The sequence below is a fragment of the Manacus vitellinus genome, unplaced genomic scaffold (assembly GCF_001715985.3).
Source record: "Manacus vitellinus isolate BGI_N305 unplaced genomic scaffold, ASM171598v3 scaffold_15_pilon, whole genome shotgun sequence".
In the NCBI taxonomy this organism is placed as follows: Eukaryota; Metazoa; Chordata; class Aves; order Passeriformes; family Pipridae; genus Manacus; species Manacus vitellinus.
In genome coordinates this window covers 1,144,159-1,164,034 of record NW_021939122.1, presented here as the reverse complement: position 1 = coordinate 1,164,034, position 19,876 = coordinate 1,144,159, and the positions used below count along the sequence as shown (strand labels likewise).

At 35.5% G+C, this 19,876-nt stretch overlaps 1 protein-coding gene across 4 annotated transcripts in view; it reads right to left on the bottom strand.

Annotated features, from left to right (window-relative positions):
• Positions 1–31: 31 nt before the first annotated feature.
• DLG5 (discs large MAGUK scaffold protein 5) overlaps positions 32–19,876 on the bottom strand; it is a 62,956-nt gene continuing 43,111 nt past the window's right edge. For 2 of the 4 annotated variants that reach the window (XM_029958490.1, XM_029958491.1), the window contains exons 18-33: positions 19,418–19,539; positions 18,289–18,378; positions 16,852–17,020; positions 13,756–13,833; positions 12,931–13,093; positions 11,912–12,045; positions 11,199–11,363; positions 10,646–10,829; positions 9,556–9,704; positions 9,076–9,246; positions 8,251–8,447; positions 7,392–7,535; positions 7,065–7,192; positions 6,171–6,280; positions 4,283–4,392; positions 32–1,890 (exon numbers count right to left, since the gene is read on the bottom strand). In XM_029958490.1, coding sequence (XP_029814350.1) covers positions 1,787–1,890; positions 4,283–4,392; positions 6,171–6,280; positions 7,065–7,192; positions 7,392–7,535; positions 8,251–8,447; positions 9,076–9,246; positions 9,556–9,704; positions 10,646–10,829; positions 11,199–11,363; positions 11,912–12,045; positions 12,931–13,093; positions 13,756–13,833; positions 16,852–17,020; positions 18,289–18,378; positions 19,418–19,539 — 2,218 coding nt within the window. In that variant the 3' untranslated portion in view covers positions 32–1,786. The remainder of the gene's footprint in view (positions 1,891–4,282; positions 4,393–6,170; positions 6,281–7,064; positions 7,193–7,391; positions 7,536–8,250; positions 8,448–9,075; positions 9,247–9,555; positions 9,705–10,645; positions 10,830–11,198; positions 11,364–11,911; positions 12,046–12,930; positions 13,094–13,755; positions 13,834–16,851; positions 17,021–18,288; positions 18,379–19,417; positions 19,540–19,876) is intronic. The other 2 variants (XM_018068966.2, XM_018068967.2) reach the window with 1 other exon arrangement.

The window sequence follows — 19,876 nt, the reverse complement described above, 5'->3', positions numbered from 1 at the left end:
GCTAGATGCACCCATTACACACAAGTGAAGTTACAGAAATTGACCTTTATTTAGTAATCAGTTTCTTTAACTTTTTTTTTGATACAAAGTGACATTTTCATTTAGTACAGAAAAATCCATATCAGAACAGTACCTGTCTGTTTCAGTTGTACCACTGGAGTCTACTCTGATCTCAAACTTTAAAAAACAAACAAACAAAAAAATGAGATAAACAAAACCCAACTTCTGTCCCTCACCATGGGAAGCAGGTGGACTAGTAATTCATTGATACCATTTCATATTTATTAATTTATATATATAGTATTATAATAGTATGGTATAATACTATATAAAATACTATATATATATTAGATGTTTTTATAGTTCAAAATACTCTATATAGTTATAACTATATAAATACTATAAAGAGTATTTTGAACTATAATATAGCAACTGTAAAACAGAATTTAAATTTAGGACCAGATCTTTCTTTGAAGAACTGTACAATAAGAATCCCTTTTTTTAATTATAAAAGCTGCAAACAGAAGCAAAATTACAGCCTGTAGTGTAAAACTAGAAACTCTACATAATGAAATGTTAGAAACAGTGGCTGAGAAGCAGTTCTACTCAAATAATATTTTAAAAACAATTAAAATACAGTACCCAGGAAACATGGCACAAGAGACAGAAGAGACAGGTACAAAACCTGTGTTAGGAACACAGAGTCAGAAGTGCAAAAAACCAAAAAGGGAACCAATATAACAGAGTTTGGTACAACAGCTAAATAAGTATTGCAACCAAAACTAAACGATCACTTTTTTTTGACAGTGAAAACACTAACAATTTAGTACCTTTCTAAAGGCTTTTAGTCAAAGCCCTAAAACTGTGTCTGCTCTTAAATAAAAACAATCTATGTGAATGCTACACACTGAAGTACAAAGCTTAAGAATTACCCTGCAAAATTGCACCGACATAAGCTTTCCATATTTACAGTATCTAAAAGTGACAGAACACAGCATGCTAGGCCTAGTTTATGACTCTTCCCCACCAGTACTTAATCCAGGCCCAACAACCAAAAATTATTATTTCTCGACACAAGTTAAGCTTGGATTGTTCAGATACATTATGACATTTAAATATTAGATTCATGCATAAAACAAGAAACGATATCTTTGACAGACAAGCATCGACAGGATACAAACAGTGGTCTGCCCTGTGTAGGAGTGTACTTACTTTTGAGCTTACTCCCAAGACGTACCGACTCAATCCCACCTTATTACCTGGTTGTCAAGTCAACAATGTGCTTAGAAATGGTCAAAATCGTAACTAAGAGTCACATTGCCTATAAACTGACCGTTCATATTCAGAAATTTCACTCCATTTTGGAGAGCTACCTCATTAAGTGAAAGGACATAGAGTTAAAAAAAACAAAACAAAACAAAACAAAAAGACATTCAAGTAAACAGCAAGAACCAAATACTTTGAAAAGGTTTTTGTAAACTTGTCATTCTACAGGGTTTTGCAGCATTGTTAAATTCGTTACTCATGGACAAGTACACACAGGTCACAACTCCTCGTGACAATCTGTCATGTGTACACGTACGACGGTAAGAGACAAGCTCGGTGAAGTGATCTACCCCTTTCCCACATGCCTCATCAGGTCCTTGTGTGTTCAGTGTTATCATTCCCCTTCATGAAACAGAAATCACCTACGGATAACTTTATAAAGACAGAAATGAACAGAGTCCATTGGATAGAAAGTTAGTTGGTTATTTACATCTGCAAAGTAGTTTCACAGCGCAATAATCTACAGCGGGCCAGCTGGAATCCACAGGACTTTGTTTTGTTCTTGGTTGACAGTTGTCATAATCTGAGTGCAAATGCTTGAAAGGGCTCCTCCCTGGACAATGACTGGAGAAGAAGAAACACCACACACAAATGAGACTGGAACAAACAGTTATGACTAATTACAAAGAGCAGTCTTCTGCATTTATCTGCAAAGTGTTTATCAACAGATCAGAATTAAGCAACTCAATTCAGTATTTGACAGATGCATGACTCTACTAAAAAAAAAAATAAAATAAACAGAACAAAGAGGTCAAGCATTAAATACACAGTTTCTTCTGCTAGCTCTTAAAACAGTCCAGGGAAGTCACAGAACTAATGGCTGTAATCAACTAAGACAACTGTTCTGTAAGAGGCCTCCATGTACTATTTTCAGAGGCATCAGGTGGCAAAGTTTAAGTCTAAAGATGGTCAGAACCTGCTATAATAAACTTTCTCTGTTCCACATGTGGCGTTAAGAGTTTTATATTTACAGGGTAATATACATAGAGACTACAGCTGTAGCAACTAGACACTATTTACAAATATTAGAAGTAAATTATGAGGCAGCTCACAGATCATTGAGCTAAATAAAACAGCGGTCGTTGCTACTCCAGTTCTTATTGTCAACTACATTTAAGAAACAAAAGGCCAACAGCAAGCAACTCCCTGAAAATCAATTAAAAAGATAAACGAACACCTTTTATTCTACCCTTGCTAAACATAACAGTCATAAAAAGTAAAATGCCAACACTGACACAGGAGAGGAGAATGTATTCGCTTTAAGACTTAAAAAGTGAGGAACTTCATGACTCAAGAAATATGTCAGCAAAGCCTCTGGCCACAGCTACCATTAATGCTAAAAAAATATGGAAATGCTTACACAGCTTAAGAAATAATTTTCCTTAAAAGGAGAATTTGATGTAACATCAACTAATATTTGACTCTGCAATATATACTACAATTAATGATGTCAGGTGAGTTTGGATATAGAACACAGTAACTGACAAGGTCTATGGAAGGTGAAAGAGCAGGGAGGAAATGATTCAGACTACACACTGTGCTCACAATACAGGAAACAAAGCCAACTTCAAAGAGTCATCAATCAAAAAGTGTACTTCATGAAGTAGTCATGGAGCTCAGGTCAGAGAGCGTGTCCTACAGCTCCATGAGTAAGCTACCAGGTACAACACGCCTATCTACAGGTTTATTTTATGCACAACACTATAACTCCAACAAGCTTAAATGTCAATGCAGTTTGAACACCAATCCTCTCTGACTATCAGCATCTGGAAATGCTGATGACTGCTGGAGTCCACTGTACTTGGAACTAACAGAGGGAGGACCTTCCCACAGGGCATATGAGAAGATACACGTAAGACTCTCTTTCACTGACTGCCACTTCCACTATCAGGGTAAAATTAAAATGCCACAAATGACTAAACAAGAAGCAGAAGATAACATATGGGGATGCAATCTGGCCACGTGCATGTCAAATTCTGTGAAGGTTTAGTACATACCATGTAAAAAACATTCATATGGCTATTACAAACAGGTAAGTGATTTTGTTGAGAACGCACACAGGATGCACTGAGAGAGCTCCATACTACATTGACCCCCTTTCCCTCTCCTACCCTTGGCAGTTATGCCTCAAAATATTTCTGTAAGAAACCCAGGGGATGAAAAGTTCAATTTTGGCTTAGTTTAGTGTGTCATTTTGGTTTTCTTTTTAAGTTTTGTTGCCATACACATCAAGATGCTTAGAATTTTATCCCCACTGTTTGAATGTATGTGGAACCAAATGAAAATACACTCTGAAACGAGCAGAGACAGTCTTCAAACACCGTTTTCCTTCTCTGGTAAAAATACAGTATTAACTACAAACTAATACTGATTTCATACATTTTATGAAGTTAAAAAGGCTTCTAAAGTTGAATTTAATTATTCCAAATCACAATGCATGCTCAAGAAATGTTGGACAATTTTTTTGCTTTCTTGAAACATTTAAAGTATGTCTCACAAATCACAAAATCACAGAATGGTTGGGGTTGAAAGGGATCGTTGGAAATCATCATTTGTTAATTTAAACTACAGCGTTCCTCTGTTGTTTTGTTTGATTTTTAAAATTACAAAAAAACCCTTATATTCCTTTCATGATATAAAACTGGCATTACTGTGTCAAATTATCTTGACCATACTTCTAATACTACTGACTAATCATAAAACATTTTCAGAATCTCTTCAGGTCATAAGATTCATAACATTCAAAACAAAACTATGTAGAAGCAGAGAATAATACTTCTAACTTGACATTTCATCTCATAGTAAAACAAAACAACAGAACATGAGTTTGCCAAAAGGGAAGGTAGAATGAAAAAAAATCAAGTGCTTATTGAAAGAATGTAGGATCTTTTGAATTACAGTGTAATTGGGTTAAATCACCACTGTGCTCCTAGTGAAAGTTTGATTAAATACTAACCTGTAAAATACTTGTTATACTCTTGTTCTATTTTTTGAGCTGTCTCAAATTGTTCTTTGGAATGTTTTTGTGTAACTTTGTCCCTCAGGAAGATTGGGTCTTTCTGCTCTCTGAAAAAGGAAAAAAAAAAGGAGAAAAAAAGAGAAACACCTTGTATAAGAGTAATTTTTTTTTAAAATGGACTTGAAAAGATTCCCTCCAGTTGGGTGAATACAAAGCCTAATTCACGTGCAAGTAGACTCCTAGGCCCAGAGTGCCATCTACCGAGTTTCAGCAGTATCAGCAGTCATCAGGATCATTTCAGTGCTAATGAATTTATTTGCTGTCAGACCAAGACAGTAATTCTTTAAAGTTTCAGACACTGAGAGGTGGTTGTAGAAGAAAGAATATAATTTTTTCCAGTTCATGTGAATCATCATCTCATATACACTTTACTACTCCCTACACAAAGCTGGGCACAAGTACCACTCTTTTAAGGGCTTGTGAAATATCAAACATCAAGCAAATAAAATATTTCTGTTATCATATATATAACACACTTTTGAGATGCCTCTTTTTCTATTAGAGAAGCTCTTGAAACACAAAAAAACATAGAGAAATTTACAAATGGTAAAAAAAATATTTTAATTATGATCAAGGTTTGTAACACCCTCCTCCAAATGTGACTTAGGGCACCCAGTAGGGAATTCTGTTTAAAAGGAAGCAGAATTTATATTCAACTACTAAGGTCATAAGATACATACTGAAACAATATAAACATAGTTTCTTATAGCAGTGAGAAAATCAGCACAATTTAAGTCTACAAATAATTTAAAAAAATTTACTAAACTAACCTATCGCTGCTGTGGGGCATTTCAGAGAATGCCAACAGAACCTGTGCTATATGAAAAATGCTGTTTGGAAAAACCTTTGGTGCTCACAACAGGTGGAGAAATGTACCACTGCAACTTATATTGATGGCTGCTAGTTTGATCACTCTCTGTCACTTTGAAAAAAAAAAAAAAAAAGGGAACAGCTGTAAAGGTCACCATTCCATTTCTAATGGGGGTCAAGACATGACAGTTCCATTCATCATTCAAGTGCCCAATCCTACAGTGGTGATGAAATACATCTAATGCTCTATGTTTTTCTTCCGCTTTAAAGTGGTGATACTTATCTTCTTTATTAAATAGATAGTAATCAAATTTACATACAGATCAAGAATATAAGAAGTCTTCAATTTTAAAAATGAAGATAGCACAAGTATAAGATCTCTTAGCAAAAGTGTCTTAATATTCACGTGGGGAGATTATGTCACTTCTTGCCAAATCAACCTATCAAAACATGTGAAGGTTTACTCAGACATCAGAGGAGGGACTGGGGTTTGTAACTCCCGTGTTCTGTTCCTGGCTACATTCAAGCAGAAAACTGACAATTACTGAAAGACATGGCTTGAGAAAACTACAATATACACACTATGTGCAAAAGGGGACTTCTTTTGCTTTTTTCACTGGAGAATGAAGGTGGGAAAGCCGAGGTTGTGAGGCCAAGGTATACCCTTGGCCCTGCTGAGAGGACAAAGAACAGCTTTGTCATCGTCACCACTAAACCCTCAATGGATCTGCCCCATATCTGCCTTACAGTTTACTACAAAAGGGAGCAGGAAAGATCTGAATCCCGCTAGGAGTACGTTCAGTTTAGTCTACACGGATTTCTTGAGAAGATTCACTTAATTGTCATGCAGCCCAAATGGAGTTATGACCATATACCTCATAGTGGTTTTCATGAGGATTAATTTCCCCATTTTAAAGAGATTTAAGATGACTTGGATGAAATAAACAATAAAGGTAAAACAAGCTTATTTTAAGCTAAAATAAACATCCCTGAACTACACCCCTCACAGACTTACTTGATTTGTTTAGCATTTTTGTAGCGAATAAAAATTACAATAGGGTAGATATGAACACTGTGGAGCCGTTCGATGGCATGAGGAGCGATGTCAAGCAGACAATGACAATCCTAAGATCAAATGTAAATGCAAAACACTCATTCAGTTAAAGAGCACAAGCACACATGCAAATACCCCATTTCTCCCCCTACTTAAATCATAGCAACCCAACAGAATTTGGCTATTCATTTACCACCTTGGCACTATCGAGCAATTTGTACCCAAAGGATTTATAACAAAAGACAGAAGATGAAAAACTGCAAGAAATTCCATTCATAATACCAAAAGCATGCATTGATAGAAAAAAAAGTAGTTGAAGAACTAATGAAATGAAAACTAAAACTGAAATATATGCAATATATATTTTGTCAAGTTTAAACACTCCTATTAATTTTCTCTTTCAAAAATCATAAGCAAACACAAGTGTTAATAGGACTTTCTGTGTGGTTTGATTGGAAACTGTAAGGAATGTGCAGACTTAAGGTAATATCTATCTCCAGGATTATTAGGATGTTTATTTCTATACGACTGCATTAAACTGAATAGTTAAAAAAAATTAAATCCTTGTTTGGCGAGGGTAGAGGGTGGAATTTAAGACAATGATTTCTAACTTTATTAAATAATACTGTAGAAAAACGTGGACATTTCTAGTTTCTATAAAGGTGAGTTTGCATAAAATAATCTTTAAACAGTTACATGCCAAAGTGAGGTAAGTTTTATTTTATTCAGTGGCCTGGGGAAGAATTCCCTAAATGTCTTAATAGATGGCAATAATAAGTTAATTTCCACCCCCCAACATAGTCTGACTTCATATTGTAAACTGTACAAAGAACTACAGCATTAAAATTGACTCACCTTTTCTGTTATCTCTTTTATTGAGGCTACAGTTGTCACATCAAAATGTCCACTCCTCCGTTTATAATCAATAAACAGACAATCCTTCACACCTCGTTCAATGGCTTGCTGGGAAGCTTTCATAACCTCTGTTTCATAGAACCAAAAGAGATCCACCTTCATCATTACTATTCCTTAGGCACAGAACAAAGCTAAGAAAAAACACTGTCTGCAAATTCAGATTCTTGGGAGTTTTATCCATTTTGGTTTTATCATTTAGTTAATTTATATAGAGGTTACTGTCATGTATTCCAGGCATGAATAAATTGGTTATATTTGCATACTTACCAAGAGGACATCTACGAAACTTTCCCGGGCATTCTTTGATCAACATGTCTTTCACAGCATCAATTAAAGGTCCTAGAATAAGGACAGGCCTAGGAGAAGTACAGTCCACTTTCTGAACACGCTGATATGCCAAACTTGCAGAATCTACACACACAGAAGAGATTTACTTGTAGAAGTATAAATTATTTTCCTGGAATTCCTCAAATAAGCAGAAGCACCCTAAAAGTAATTATGAGAACATCTCCCTTGCAAGGGCTAAAGGCCTTGACAAGTACAAAAAGTGTTCAGTCATTATTGCAATTTTTCCACTTAATGGCTTAAAATAGACATTTTTCTAATTGAACCTGGTGTTCCATTAGAAAAATTGAACTCCCCACCTTCATACAGACTAAAACCAATCATCCTGGAACGTGTAAACAATACACAATATTTGGTGTCTCTGGCTTGACTTGTCGAGCTCTTAAAAAGACGTAAGCATTGCAATCAACATGATTTTTGTAAAGGAGTGAAGAAATAGAAGTGTAGATTTTTTTGAATGATGTGCAGAATTTCTCTCTAGACTAAGCAACCTGGACAGAAATAAAATAATTGAAAGGAAGATCAAAACTATGCTTCAAAAAGAATCTCCCTCTCCAAATGAAATAGTATGCCAATAGGTCTAGGAATAAACTACCAAAAAATTATTTTGAAACACTCTGGCTTGTAATTTAATAGAAAAAACCATGTTATTAAAAGTAATAATCACCATTTGTATTCAGAGCAACCAGAAAGTAACATTATTTGTTGTGTTGTGCTGCAGTTGATTAAAAATGAAAGAGAAGGAAAGGAACTGCCTCCCAAGTGTAACAAAGGTACTTGCCATCCAAGAAAGGAATTGAGTCTGTACTGATTGTATCAAGAGCCAGTAAATCTTTTCCATCTTTGGAACCACTTCGCTTGTGTTTATGCTTTCTTCTGAAGAATGACCTCCGTGCTGCTGCTGACAATGTCTTAGATGAACTGTTTTCATCTTTAGCCTCAGACATGCTGTGTCTCCTGTAGAATTCCTGATCCATCCTATAATGAGACAGACCAAATGGATGGTATTTAAACTTATATTTTTAAATTTTTTTGACAGTATCACTGCTGCTTTTGGGACATGAAAAATGAAATGCTTCTCTCAAGCCTTGGCCTGAGTATCATCATAGAAACTCAATCCAAAACAAACAATAACATAAACCAAATAAAAAGCATCCGAAAACTTCACACTGCCACAATTTCCTCAGAATTCTTGTAAATAGCAGAATGGCAAAGAGGGTGATCACTCTGATACAGGTAGGGCAAAATTCTCAAGGGCAGAAGTGGTAGTATGCACCTATTTGCCAATAAAGGCAGCCTCGCATAGAAGTGAAGATCCCATTCTTTCTGTGGAGCTGCATGTTATGCTCATCCTCACAAATAATTCATTAGCAATACAAAATAACAGTTTTGTGCAGTCTGATTTTATATCATCACAAATATTTTGGCCACATAACAATATAGTTAATTCAATGTTATTAAAATATGCATACTTAAAGTGATATCTAAGAACTACTATCTCCCAGAAAGAACAGAAGCAAACAAATATTTTAAATCACATCTCTCTAGTCGGACTTTTAAAGGCAAATACTTTTTAAAGATAAATACTGTAACCGAGGTTACTTACATATATTTACTTGGAATCTGTCCTCTTTCCAGCTTCTGAGCATTCTCATCTAGCTGCCAAGCCATCCAGCAACCAAAATTTCCCTGTGGTAGAGTATCATCCACATACAAAATGTCATCCTTTTTAAAGCTTAAATCCTGTTCCACCTCTGCCAGACGGTCATAAAGTGCTCTGGAAAGGAAGACATAAATAGGCTCTACAACCGGTCTCCATCAACTCAAGGGAAGAACACACATACCTTTTTTGAAAAGTTAACAGATCAGTGGCACGTTCTACATTTCAAGAACAAACAAGTTTACAGCAAAACATGCAGACTTACTATAAGACAGATTGTGTCCTCACCACCAAAGACTAGTTAGGACAAATGGGTAAACTTCAAATTTTAAAAAATGTGGCAGAACTGATGTACCACCTATCTCGTGGTGGTCAGCACACTATCCTAACAGCCTTATGCTGTCATTACCAGTCATGCTCAAATACCTGATGTAGAATCCATCTCCAGGAAGCTCTTTTATTTTATTAAACTCTTCTATTCTGTATTGAGTCTTTATTTTGATGTTTTCTCCAGGTTTCAACATTTCAAGATAAGCTTCTTCTGCTGTTTTATTTCGCATATCAATGGACCCATACTGCAAAACACAAAACAGAAACCCCTGGGTGTGAAATTGTATCTTAACAAGCAATAAAACCAGGTGAGCTTGAAAAACATGCAAAATTACTTCGTTTTTCTCACTGGTAGGCTCTATATACAAGTAAATCTTGTCACTTAACTCTAGTACAGTTTGCACCTTAAGATGTCTAGCAGGAGACTGAGACATTACATTGGAAAACAAAAACTGAAGTGCACACAGCAGACATGCACAGTGAGAGTGCCTGCACTTCTTGAAAAAGTTTTCCAAGTGTAAGCTGAAAATTGTAAAATTCACACTGAAAAAAATTTAATATTTTTAGGAAAAGCAAGTGGTCTGAAGGAAGTCATAAACATGATCACAAAGCAAAATCTCCATCTCGGTAGTAGAGGTGCAATGGGAGAGTCTCAGTACTCAGTTGCATCTGAAAAGCTCATAAATACATATGTGTTTATCATCTTAGCAGTCCTGACAAGTAAATGAATATTCAGATGCAGAAAGCAGAGTCAAAGACACATGATATGGTTTTCCCTAAAGTCTCATTAGAATTTCACAGTAATAAGATTATTATTATTCTCTGTTTTGCAATATCTTTCATATCCTTGCCTTTCCCTATGTACAGCAATTGGATTCAAAGACTCCTATTTAGATGAAGGGAGGAGATGTTTATAATTCCAAGTGGTCATACGTGAGTCCTTCAAACTTTCAGGCATCTTGTGCCATCAACAGTGATAATTCTCCAGGTCCACATCATCCGCTTCTCATGTGTTGCAGCCAAAATGTGGGTTATACATTCTCATCATTCTTACCCAGTTTTGGGGCAGGAACTAAAGATTCACAGAACATTTCCCACTGTGGGACAGTACAGCACTTGGTACCTCCCTCTTTAGACTATCCCAGCCACTTTGTCAGTATGCTGCACACTTTTCTTAAGAGCTTACCTCAAGGATCATGTCACCCAAGACTAGTCCATCAGGTCCTTTTGCTGGGCTATCATCATCTACATCTGAGACAAATATTCCATACAGGTTTCCACCACATATCTGAATCCCAAGATCGACTTGGGATTTTTTAACAACAACAGTTCTAGGTTCAGGAGTCCTTTTGTTTGTGTCCACAGGGCCCCTTGTGACAGAAAGAAATAACATGTATACTAGAATTTAAAAATTTGCATTGCATACAATCAACTAGTCATCTGAATAATATATATTTACATAAATATTATTCAGAATAGGTCACCTACAGACACAATCTTACATGACAAACATCACCGTTTCAACTAAACCCTTCTTGTAGTAAACTTTCTTCACTAACAGATCCCATCTTTCAGAAACTGTCTGAAAACATGTACTTTTATCCTGGGGTCTACTTAACTTGCCTGCTGGCTTATTTCAACCAGACACAGCATTCACAAAAGTCAACTTTGTTTTTTAATACCCTCCACATCCACTCTGACCGTTTATTTTCCTTTAAGAGAAAAGTTTTGCTCTCTACCTTAAGGAATTTCGAGGACTTGTAGTTGGAGTGGTTTGTTTGGATGGCGGTGTCATTGTTCCTTCATCCTGTTCACTCACAGTATCGATCACGGAATGATTGTCAGGTGTTGCAGCTCCACTGCCTTGAGGGGTGGAATGATTACTCACAGGTTCTAGGCGAGAACTGTGAGGGGAAAAATGACAGAATAAAAGACTGGTGGGCTAATGCCAAATGTTTTCCACTCAATTTTTAATTTGGCTGTAAATCAATTTTAAATTAAGGGTGAAAAAACCCAAACCAGCATGCCACTCTAAGTCTAAGAGAAAGATAAAGCTCTGTTTCAAAGTGTAATCATGCATCAAAACAGGATGGGTAATTTCACTAAGTCATATGCCTTCTCTAATTAGCTTATGGAAATTCCAGTTATGAAAAAAAGAATAAAAAAGATTTCAAGTACTACAATGTCACAATTCAAGGAAGAAGTCATCCTGGGTTTTAGTTTAGTATATTTAAGGATTATGCCCAAATAAAAGAGAAAATGTAGTTAGATGCATCGAGCATTTTTCTTTTGTTTTTGACAGGCACATATTCACACATTACTTTTCTAAGCAATTACACTTCTCATCACCAGAAACGTGCTCACGTTTGCAAACATATTACATGTACAGAAGTTGGCTAAATAATTGCATGGACAGGAGAGCTGTCTTTTTTCCAAGTCTAGGCAGCCTTACCTTGATCGTGAATGATTGCCAAGCTGATACATATGTGGGTTGTACTGAGCCAGAATAGTGATGGTGTCGCACTGCTGCCCAATGATTAGTCGAGCCTGTTGCTCTGTAGCATTCCTCAAATTTATTCCATTAAACTATGGAAAAATTGCACAAGCCAGGATGTCAAGCTTTCTAATGAAAACTAGCAAAATCATTCTTTCAGTGTTCTAATTAGTTTCATGTCTAAATGCTGACTTATTTCCACAGGAGTAAATAGGACAATGAAAACGTAGCTATATTATGATTCCTAGAGTTTACTGCTTGGAAGGAATCACAATAATTTTAAAATGTTTGGTAACCTGACCATGAATTTAATAATCTTTGCATTGTTAAAAGACATGCATTCTGAGTTGTGCTATAATTTGATATCACTGATTAAACAGAAGTTGATTCAGATCACAACTCTGAGTATATTCAGAATTTAAAGATAAATTCAGATCTACTCAGGTCTATTTTAGCATCATAAACACACTGTGCAATAGAAGATGCTTTAACATGATCTAACATTTACAAAGCAGCTCTGTACTTTACAAGATGCTACTCCATGTGTTTATCTAATACCCTAGGCAACAACATGACTGAGCCTACCTGAGTAACTTTTTAATTCGGTGTCTCAGCTAAGGATATGGCACAGCAACAGCAGCATGAAACTCGGTAAAAGCCAGTTGCTGGAATATTTACTCACCTTACCAGGCAGAGTATGGTGTTGAGACTATATTGTTTTAAGTACTGAAACTAGCTTGCTTAAAAATTAATTACATCTATATAAAATGGAATGTAGATCTACCATCAAAAGACAGTATTTTTATGATAAAGCCTGAAAAAAGTTACAACAATCACAGTTATGGAACATTACAATACAGAGTACTGTTCTCTACATCTCACAAGCTTTCACAACATAATGTTTTGGGGAAGACAGTTATGGTTGCAGTCATAACAATTGATTCATTAAGCCATAGGAATAGTAAGCAAACAATTACCTCTAGTAACTGATCACCATACTCAAGGCCAGCTTGATGGGCAATGCTCCCACCTGTCACTTTAGAGACAAATATTCCACCATTTTCTCCGCTCACAATGGAAATTCCTAGTGGCTCAGAACCCTTCTGCACTTTAACATGACGTGGCTCTTCCATGTAGGGCCTTTTAAAGGAGATAGTTAAAAGTGATTTGGAAACAGTTGCACTCAAACCATCACAAATGTCCAAATACATGCAATACTTTATGTCTGTCTGAACTGTAACAGTAAAATAGGTTTAAACAGGTACTTAAAAAAAACCCACTACTGTCAAATGTCTTAAATGCATTCCTTTAACACCATGCAATGTACAGTGGCAGAAGTAAATGTATACCAGGTACATGACTGCTCTAAAAATTATGGCAAATATGAATTATAAATCGTATGGTCATGAAGTTGGCAGGAAAAAAGCTTCCAAATGCATATTATATGAAAGTAATTGAAACACTGTATATAATATGTCATTTACAAACCATATTCCAGAAAGGTATGTTACAAATAAAAATGTTGGGAGTCTTCATTGCCAGTGAAAATAAACATAATGAATAATAAGGTGGCAAACCAAAGGACAACAATGCACAAATATCATATTTCATATTTGTAAGCTGGAAAACATAAATTAGTAATGAAAATTAAGCAGTTGCAAACTCAAGCCATTAAGACAGCAGTTTGCATGGTAGCATTACAATTACCATGCAAATTCTCCTCAGGGCAATTATCCAAACATGTAAAAAAAGCACAAAGTGCGCAATACTGCTCGAGAAGGACAACCTTAGATCAGGCCAACCTCAAACTCCTTAGTGATGAGAACCTAGGCCTAGGAGCCACAGGGATTCTCAGAAAAGACCTATTACGGAACAGATATCTGAAAGATGTAGAAGATTTGAGAAGACAAGAACACTTAGAACAAGACAAACAGCAGTAAGACACTAGTAAGTATAATAAGAAAATGGCTTATACAAAAGAAAACTCGGATACAGTCCTCTTTCCTCCCCCCATATTTGGGATGTATCCACCTGTACAAACAGGGCTGGTCCATTCATGCCATTTATAAAGAAACAGTAGCCTTCTAAAAAGTCCTGGTTTATACTACTATAAACTTAATAACGTCTGCACAGCAAGAGGCATCACCAGATATTAACAGTTGAGTTCACTGTGAATGAAACAGCTTGGGCATCATGTGTGGTGTATTTTTTATTTTAGTACCACTATAATGCATTTGACATGCATTAATTTGAATATTTTCTTTCCTAACATTTCATTATATCATAGACATTCTCTAAATTGTGCCAACTGCCTAAACTATTTTATTGTGCTGTTCAGAGACCAGAAAAGTTAACTGGACTTTATTCACTTCCACTAATGTGAACCAGGCTGAGGAAATGTATTTTTGGGAAGAATAGAATGTGGGGCTGGGGGTAGAGTGAAGGGGACATTGTTTCATAATTATGCATGTTGCCACAGTCTTTGAAGGTATCCATCTGGTAGCCTTAATAATAGTTTCCCAGCTTATGAACGCAGATATGATAAAGACTGGTTGCTGACACAAAGGTAACTCTTTGACACAGTCATATCACTGTTACAGGTAATGCCCTCAGCACTTGTCTGAGCACTGAGCACTACATCTATCAATGCAGTGAAGATAAGATTTACTTATTGCTGAAGCTCATATTTTTTTGCTTGTAGCCTAAAATAGCTAAACTCCAATAACTCACAGAAAACGAGAATTTATGAACTTTATTTTTTTTCACTCATTATGAGCATGTAAGCCATGATGTTATATGAAGATTCTTAATGTCACAAAACTTATCAAGGCATACTATCTCATTAAAAACTAAAATTACATCTTTCTGGATTTTGTTTATTGTACCTTTCTGCTCTTCCATCTACCCCACCCATCTTCAGCTTGTTTGCTTTGGATTGGAATAAGAAGGAATCAAAACAATACAAATTACACAGGATCCTATCTTAGAATTCCAGTAAATACAAAATGAAAGATAACTATGCATGTAGTAGAGAATCAATAATAAAGAAAAAAAGAATGATAACATTAAAAAGGTGTCTTACTTGGTAAGCAGTGTTATTAAAATCAAGTGAAGCACACTTTTCTATAATATTTAGACTGTCTGCCAGAATCACTAAACACTGATTAGAGCAAAAGTCTTAATTGATCAGAACTTTTAATTTTCATTTAAATTAAAATCAACAGGACAAACAGAAATATTGATTTATTTTTTTAATCTGTATTATTATTAATTTTATCTGGGGAAAGGCCAAGTGAGTTATTTGTATTTTGTGGGGAATAGAAAGATTATAAGACAAAAAAAAACCATTTAAAATACTATGTAGACATCTTCAGACATTGTCTTAGCATAGATTTAAGTACCTACTTTCCTAAATTAAGAACACTTTGTGTTTGTTAGTTTTTTTGGTTTGGTTTTGTTGTTTTTTTTTAAACCCACAAGTAAACCTTAGAAGTATAGTCTTTTCAGAAAGTCACTCTAGAGTATGGTTTGTACATAAGCATGGCAAGAGCAATGGGGTTGGAACCTGGAACTTCAATCATCTGATCAACATTGATAGAAATTTGTTATTTCCCAGAGACCAGAAGATGTATCTTGAGCTCAAAGACACAAAGATATAGGGGTGTCAAAACCCCAGCTTGTTCAGCTGAACACTAATCATCAGTCATGTGAAAGAGAAAAGACATCTGACTTTGAATTTGCAAGTGACAATTAGAGGAACATTTATAAAAGAACACACTGAGTATATGTAGTAAAAAAGTCACACTGAAGTAAGAAAGAATGAAAATTCACAAAAACCTCTTTACATTTCCTTTCAAAGAAACACTTTCCTTTGTACATAAGACATTCTAGAATTACTACAATAACTTAATCACAAATTCTTTAAACGAGACAAAAGTTTTATATAGCATTTTGTGGATAACTTTTTATTACTACCAGAAAAGTCAGAATACAGAATATCCTTACTACTTTATCATTCACATTTTTTATGACCAGTGCTTTTACGTAAATTAAGTATACAATGGGGTCTTGAAGTCCACATAAATGTAATCTATTCCAACATATCATAGCTCCTTTATACTGCCAGAATGGCATTCAGCTGCCTTATTGTAAATAAATACCTGATCCAAATTTGTATCTTACTGTTCTATGTTTTGAATTTGTACAGACTTTCATATATTCAGTTTAGCCAGATCGTGATAAACTGAAAACAGATGTCCAAGACTGATACCATAAACAATGTATCTTGAAAAGGCTCACCATGAGATACAGGCAGTCATTAAAACACAAAGCACATGTTTTTAAGAAAACCATCAAGTCAGATTCAAATTCTGCAGGCAGTTACACATATACTTAATGCTGCTACTAGCAGTGGTCCAGGTACAGCCAAAGGGATCAGTCAAGATAGTAAAACTGCATCTGTACAGGTGGATATGTTCTTCCACAGTTACGTCCTTAATTTTTCATGTTATCTGGCTACATTGAATCAAGGCACAGTGGTTAGAGCACATATTCTGCAATGCTAAGGCACCTGATATTTAGTTATCAGATATTACTAAGTCTTAATTTTGTTTAGATTTCCAGAGCACATCTGAGGTAGTTCAGCTGAAGGAGTGTATTTCAGTTTAGACACAGAAGAAACAAAACCTTTATGGAATCACTTATTTTAAAAATCCACAAAAAGTTCTCTTACATACTTTGTAAAGAAAATAAATACATTGACAAACAGGACCTGAGACGTACCTCTGCACCTACATATTTGTAATTTAAATTAAATTTTCACGTTCCTTCAGCTTAATAAACACACAAAATTTCCTCAGATACATTTGTATTAAAACCAAAAAAGGCAGGGACCTTACCTATCTTTCCTACGTTCTCCAATAGATACTGGGCTAATGGAAATCCTAGGTAGTGTAGAAAGAGAGTTCTGAGACTGGCTGCTGGCGAAGGAAGATGTTTCCAAGTTAAGAGGTGACTGGGGAGGAGTTATCAAGCTGGGACTGCTACATTCAGAGTGTGACAAGGAGCCTAAGAAAAGTCAACAGTTGAGTTTTAGTATCCTGTATCTGTCACTGTTTGCAGATCTACACAGACACAGTGAAACACACCACACCCATGTGAGACAAGAAAGAGGACTGACTGTTCACTAGTTCTATTAGTCATGCAAGGAGCTTAGGGAGACCAGGTAACTAATTTCAGACAGTGCAAATTTACTGTCCTTCATGACTACGTGTTAAATCTGTCCTCTCTAAGTGTGCATACAGCTACTGCCATTCTCAACAGGAGACAAGGTTACAGACAAGCTACACCATAAGCATGTCTAAAAAGACTTAGTAAGGCAAAGTTAAAGAAAAATAATAAAAAAACAGGAAAGGAGAAGTAAAATAAAAATTTAATATGTAGGTTTATTTTCAAATAAAATATTTATGTGCAGCTCTTCCCTTTTCATAGGAGATATATTATTCAAAAAAATAACAGAACCCTAGCATCCAGCATGAATCATACACAGAGACAGGAAAGCTCTGAAATTTCAAACCAGCTTGACATGACTTTGCATCCTTACCCTGGTTGTACCCTCCCTAAGTAATCTACTGAACAAATGCCCTGACACAAACAGTTTGCTTCCTCTGAAAAGCGAGAGAAAATAAACCTCAAATTACTAACCACAAATGAAAACCATTTTTAAGAATTATACTTGCCCAGTTAGGAAAAGCACTGCATACAGTACTTTAAGGCTACAGAACATCTGAGCAGTCATGGCAGCGAGGAGTTGCCAATTGCTTGTCAGCAAACCCTTAATTCTACAGCATTCCAACCACTGTTTGTATCATGTCTTTAAATAGTCTCCACCAAGCAGTTTTGAGTGAAGTACTGAAATATTTTCACTGCATTTCAAAATATAATTTACAATCAGTGATGTAATAGTAAGAAAATAATATACTTAAAGAATGAAAAAATGCAGGTCATTTCACTGTTAAAACTTTCAAGGTATCATTCTAGAAGAAAGTACAACTATAAAAGATACTCATACATAAGAGTAAGCAATGCTTACTCTTACTTTTTGTCTGCACTTTTACTTAGTGTGCCATGTACTCTAGTCAACTAACAGAAAAAACAAGTTTCATTAGAAAGTTTTTTTTTGGTTTTTTTAACATTTCTGTGGCAAAACGCAGATTTTGAAACCTTAATAAAACTGTCATTTTAGATTTCAGCGCCATCTGATTTAACAACTGCAAAGACTTTGTATTGGTAATACAGAAAACAGTGTGACTAAAATTATTTATGAAATAATTCACCTCTGTCAGAGCCCATCATGGACCTTGGATATCTTGGTGTTAAAGGGATCTTAATTCTTTCTGTTCTGTATTGCAAGTTACTTGAAGAACCTATTTTTAAAACAAGGAAACATTACAATGAGAGAAGTAAAAGTAACTACAAACAAAAAAGTACATTTAGATTCTACTTCTTCAATGAGCATTAAAATGGCTTTTGAATGATCAAGTCGTAATTGTGAATATCATCTTTCTAGTGAATTATCTTGATTACACAGTCAGTATAAACAGAGCACAATGCAGCTATATAGTATATATGCACTGTTCATTCCTGTATGAAAAAATATGTTGAGTATTTTTCTATCAAATGAAACTTAACTTGAAGTCCAAGCAAGATCTAACATCTCTGTTTACTAAGAATCCATGGGACTTTGCAAAAGACATTTAATTATTCTGATTACATTCTGCTTGGATGAGCACATAGTCATTGATACTGGTTGCAAACCATTATGCCCCTTTTTGCTGTGGTTACAAAGCTACCATGCTCTATTCAGATGCAACTGCCAACCACTGATGGAATACAGGGAACACAAACATGCACAAAACCCCCAGTTATTACATAATTTAAAATTTAAATAAATCGAAAGTGTTAAAATATCACTGCCACAAAGCATGCATTTGCTTTGGTATCATTAGGCTAGGCATAAACAATTTTACATGTCAATCAACTAAACATAAGCATAACTTATCTTCAAACAATACAGTTTACATTAGGTCATTAGTCATCCTTGAGTTTTTGTTCAGGGGGCTCTCTCCTTTTCTTTTCTTCCCTCTACCTCACTGAGCCTCAACCTCTGGCTGTGCCTCCCTTCTCTCTAAGGGTACTTTCAAAGAGTAACAGGCACAGAAAGGAGAATCATTCACACACACAGAGCATTTCAAAGACACTGTAAAGAACTGATTAAACACAGCTACTTCTGGGGAACACTTTTAGTCATAAACTCACAAAAAATGAAGAAAAGGAACACAGGAAGCCTTTAAGCTTTGCTAGCTATGACAATCCCACAACATGGGCACTTAATGAATTTTCCATTTATTATTTGTCTCCAATATATAGGAGTCCCACAGGAAATTAAACAGAAAAGCTAGTTACCAAGTCTGGCACTAGATGGTAATGAATTTGAGCCATGAGATGCTCTTGTACGTGAATTTTCAGAGTAGTCATTGGAGTGTTTATGACTTAGGTCCAAACTCAGGCGACCTTGATGCTGGGAACTACATCAAAAGAAAAGGACAATAGGGCAACAGTTAGAACTGGGCAAAGAACTGCAGCAAACAGCAACTGGCCAACAAAAAATTTTGGTTAGCCCCATGCTACCGAATAAAACAAATGCTTCTCTCCTTCCCACTTCCCCATTGTCCCATCATTTTATGAATTTAGAGAAGTCAGAGGAAAAAGAGTGCAAAGTACTATAAAAAGGGGGAAAGGTTTATTTGTTTTGGCAAGAACAAGAAAAAATATTAGAAATTAGTTAATTAAAAAAATTAATTTCTTCAGTTAATTAAAAAACTTTGTCAGTATCAGTCAGTAGGACACAGTGAAACCTAATCC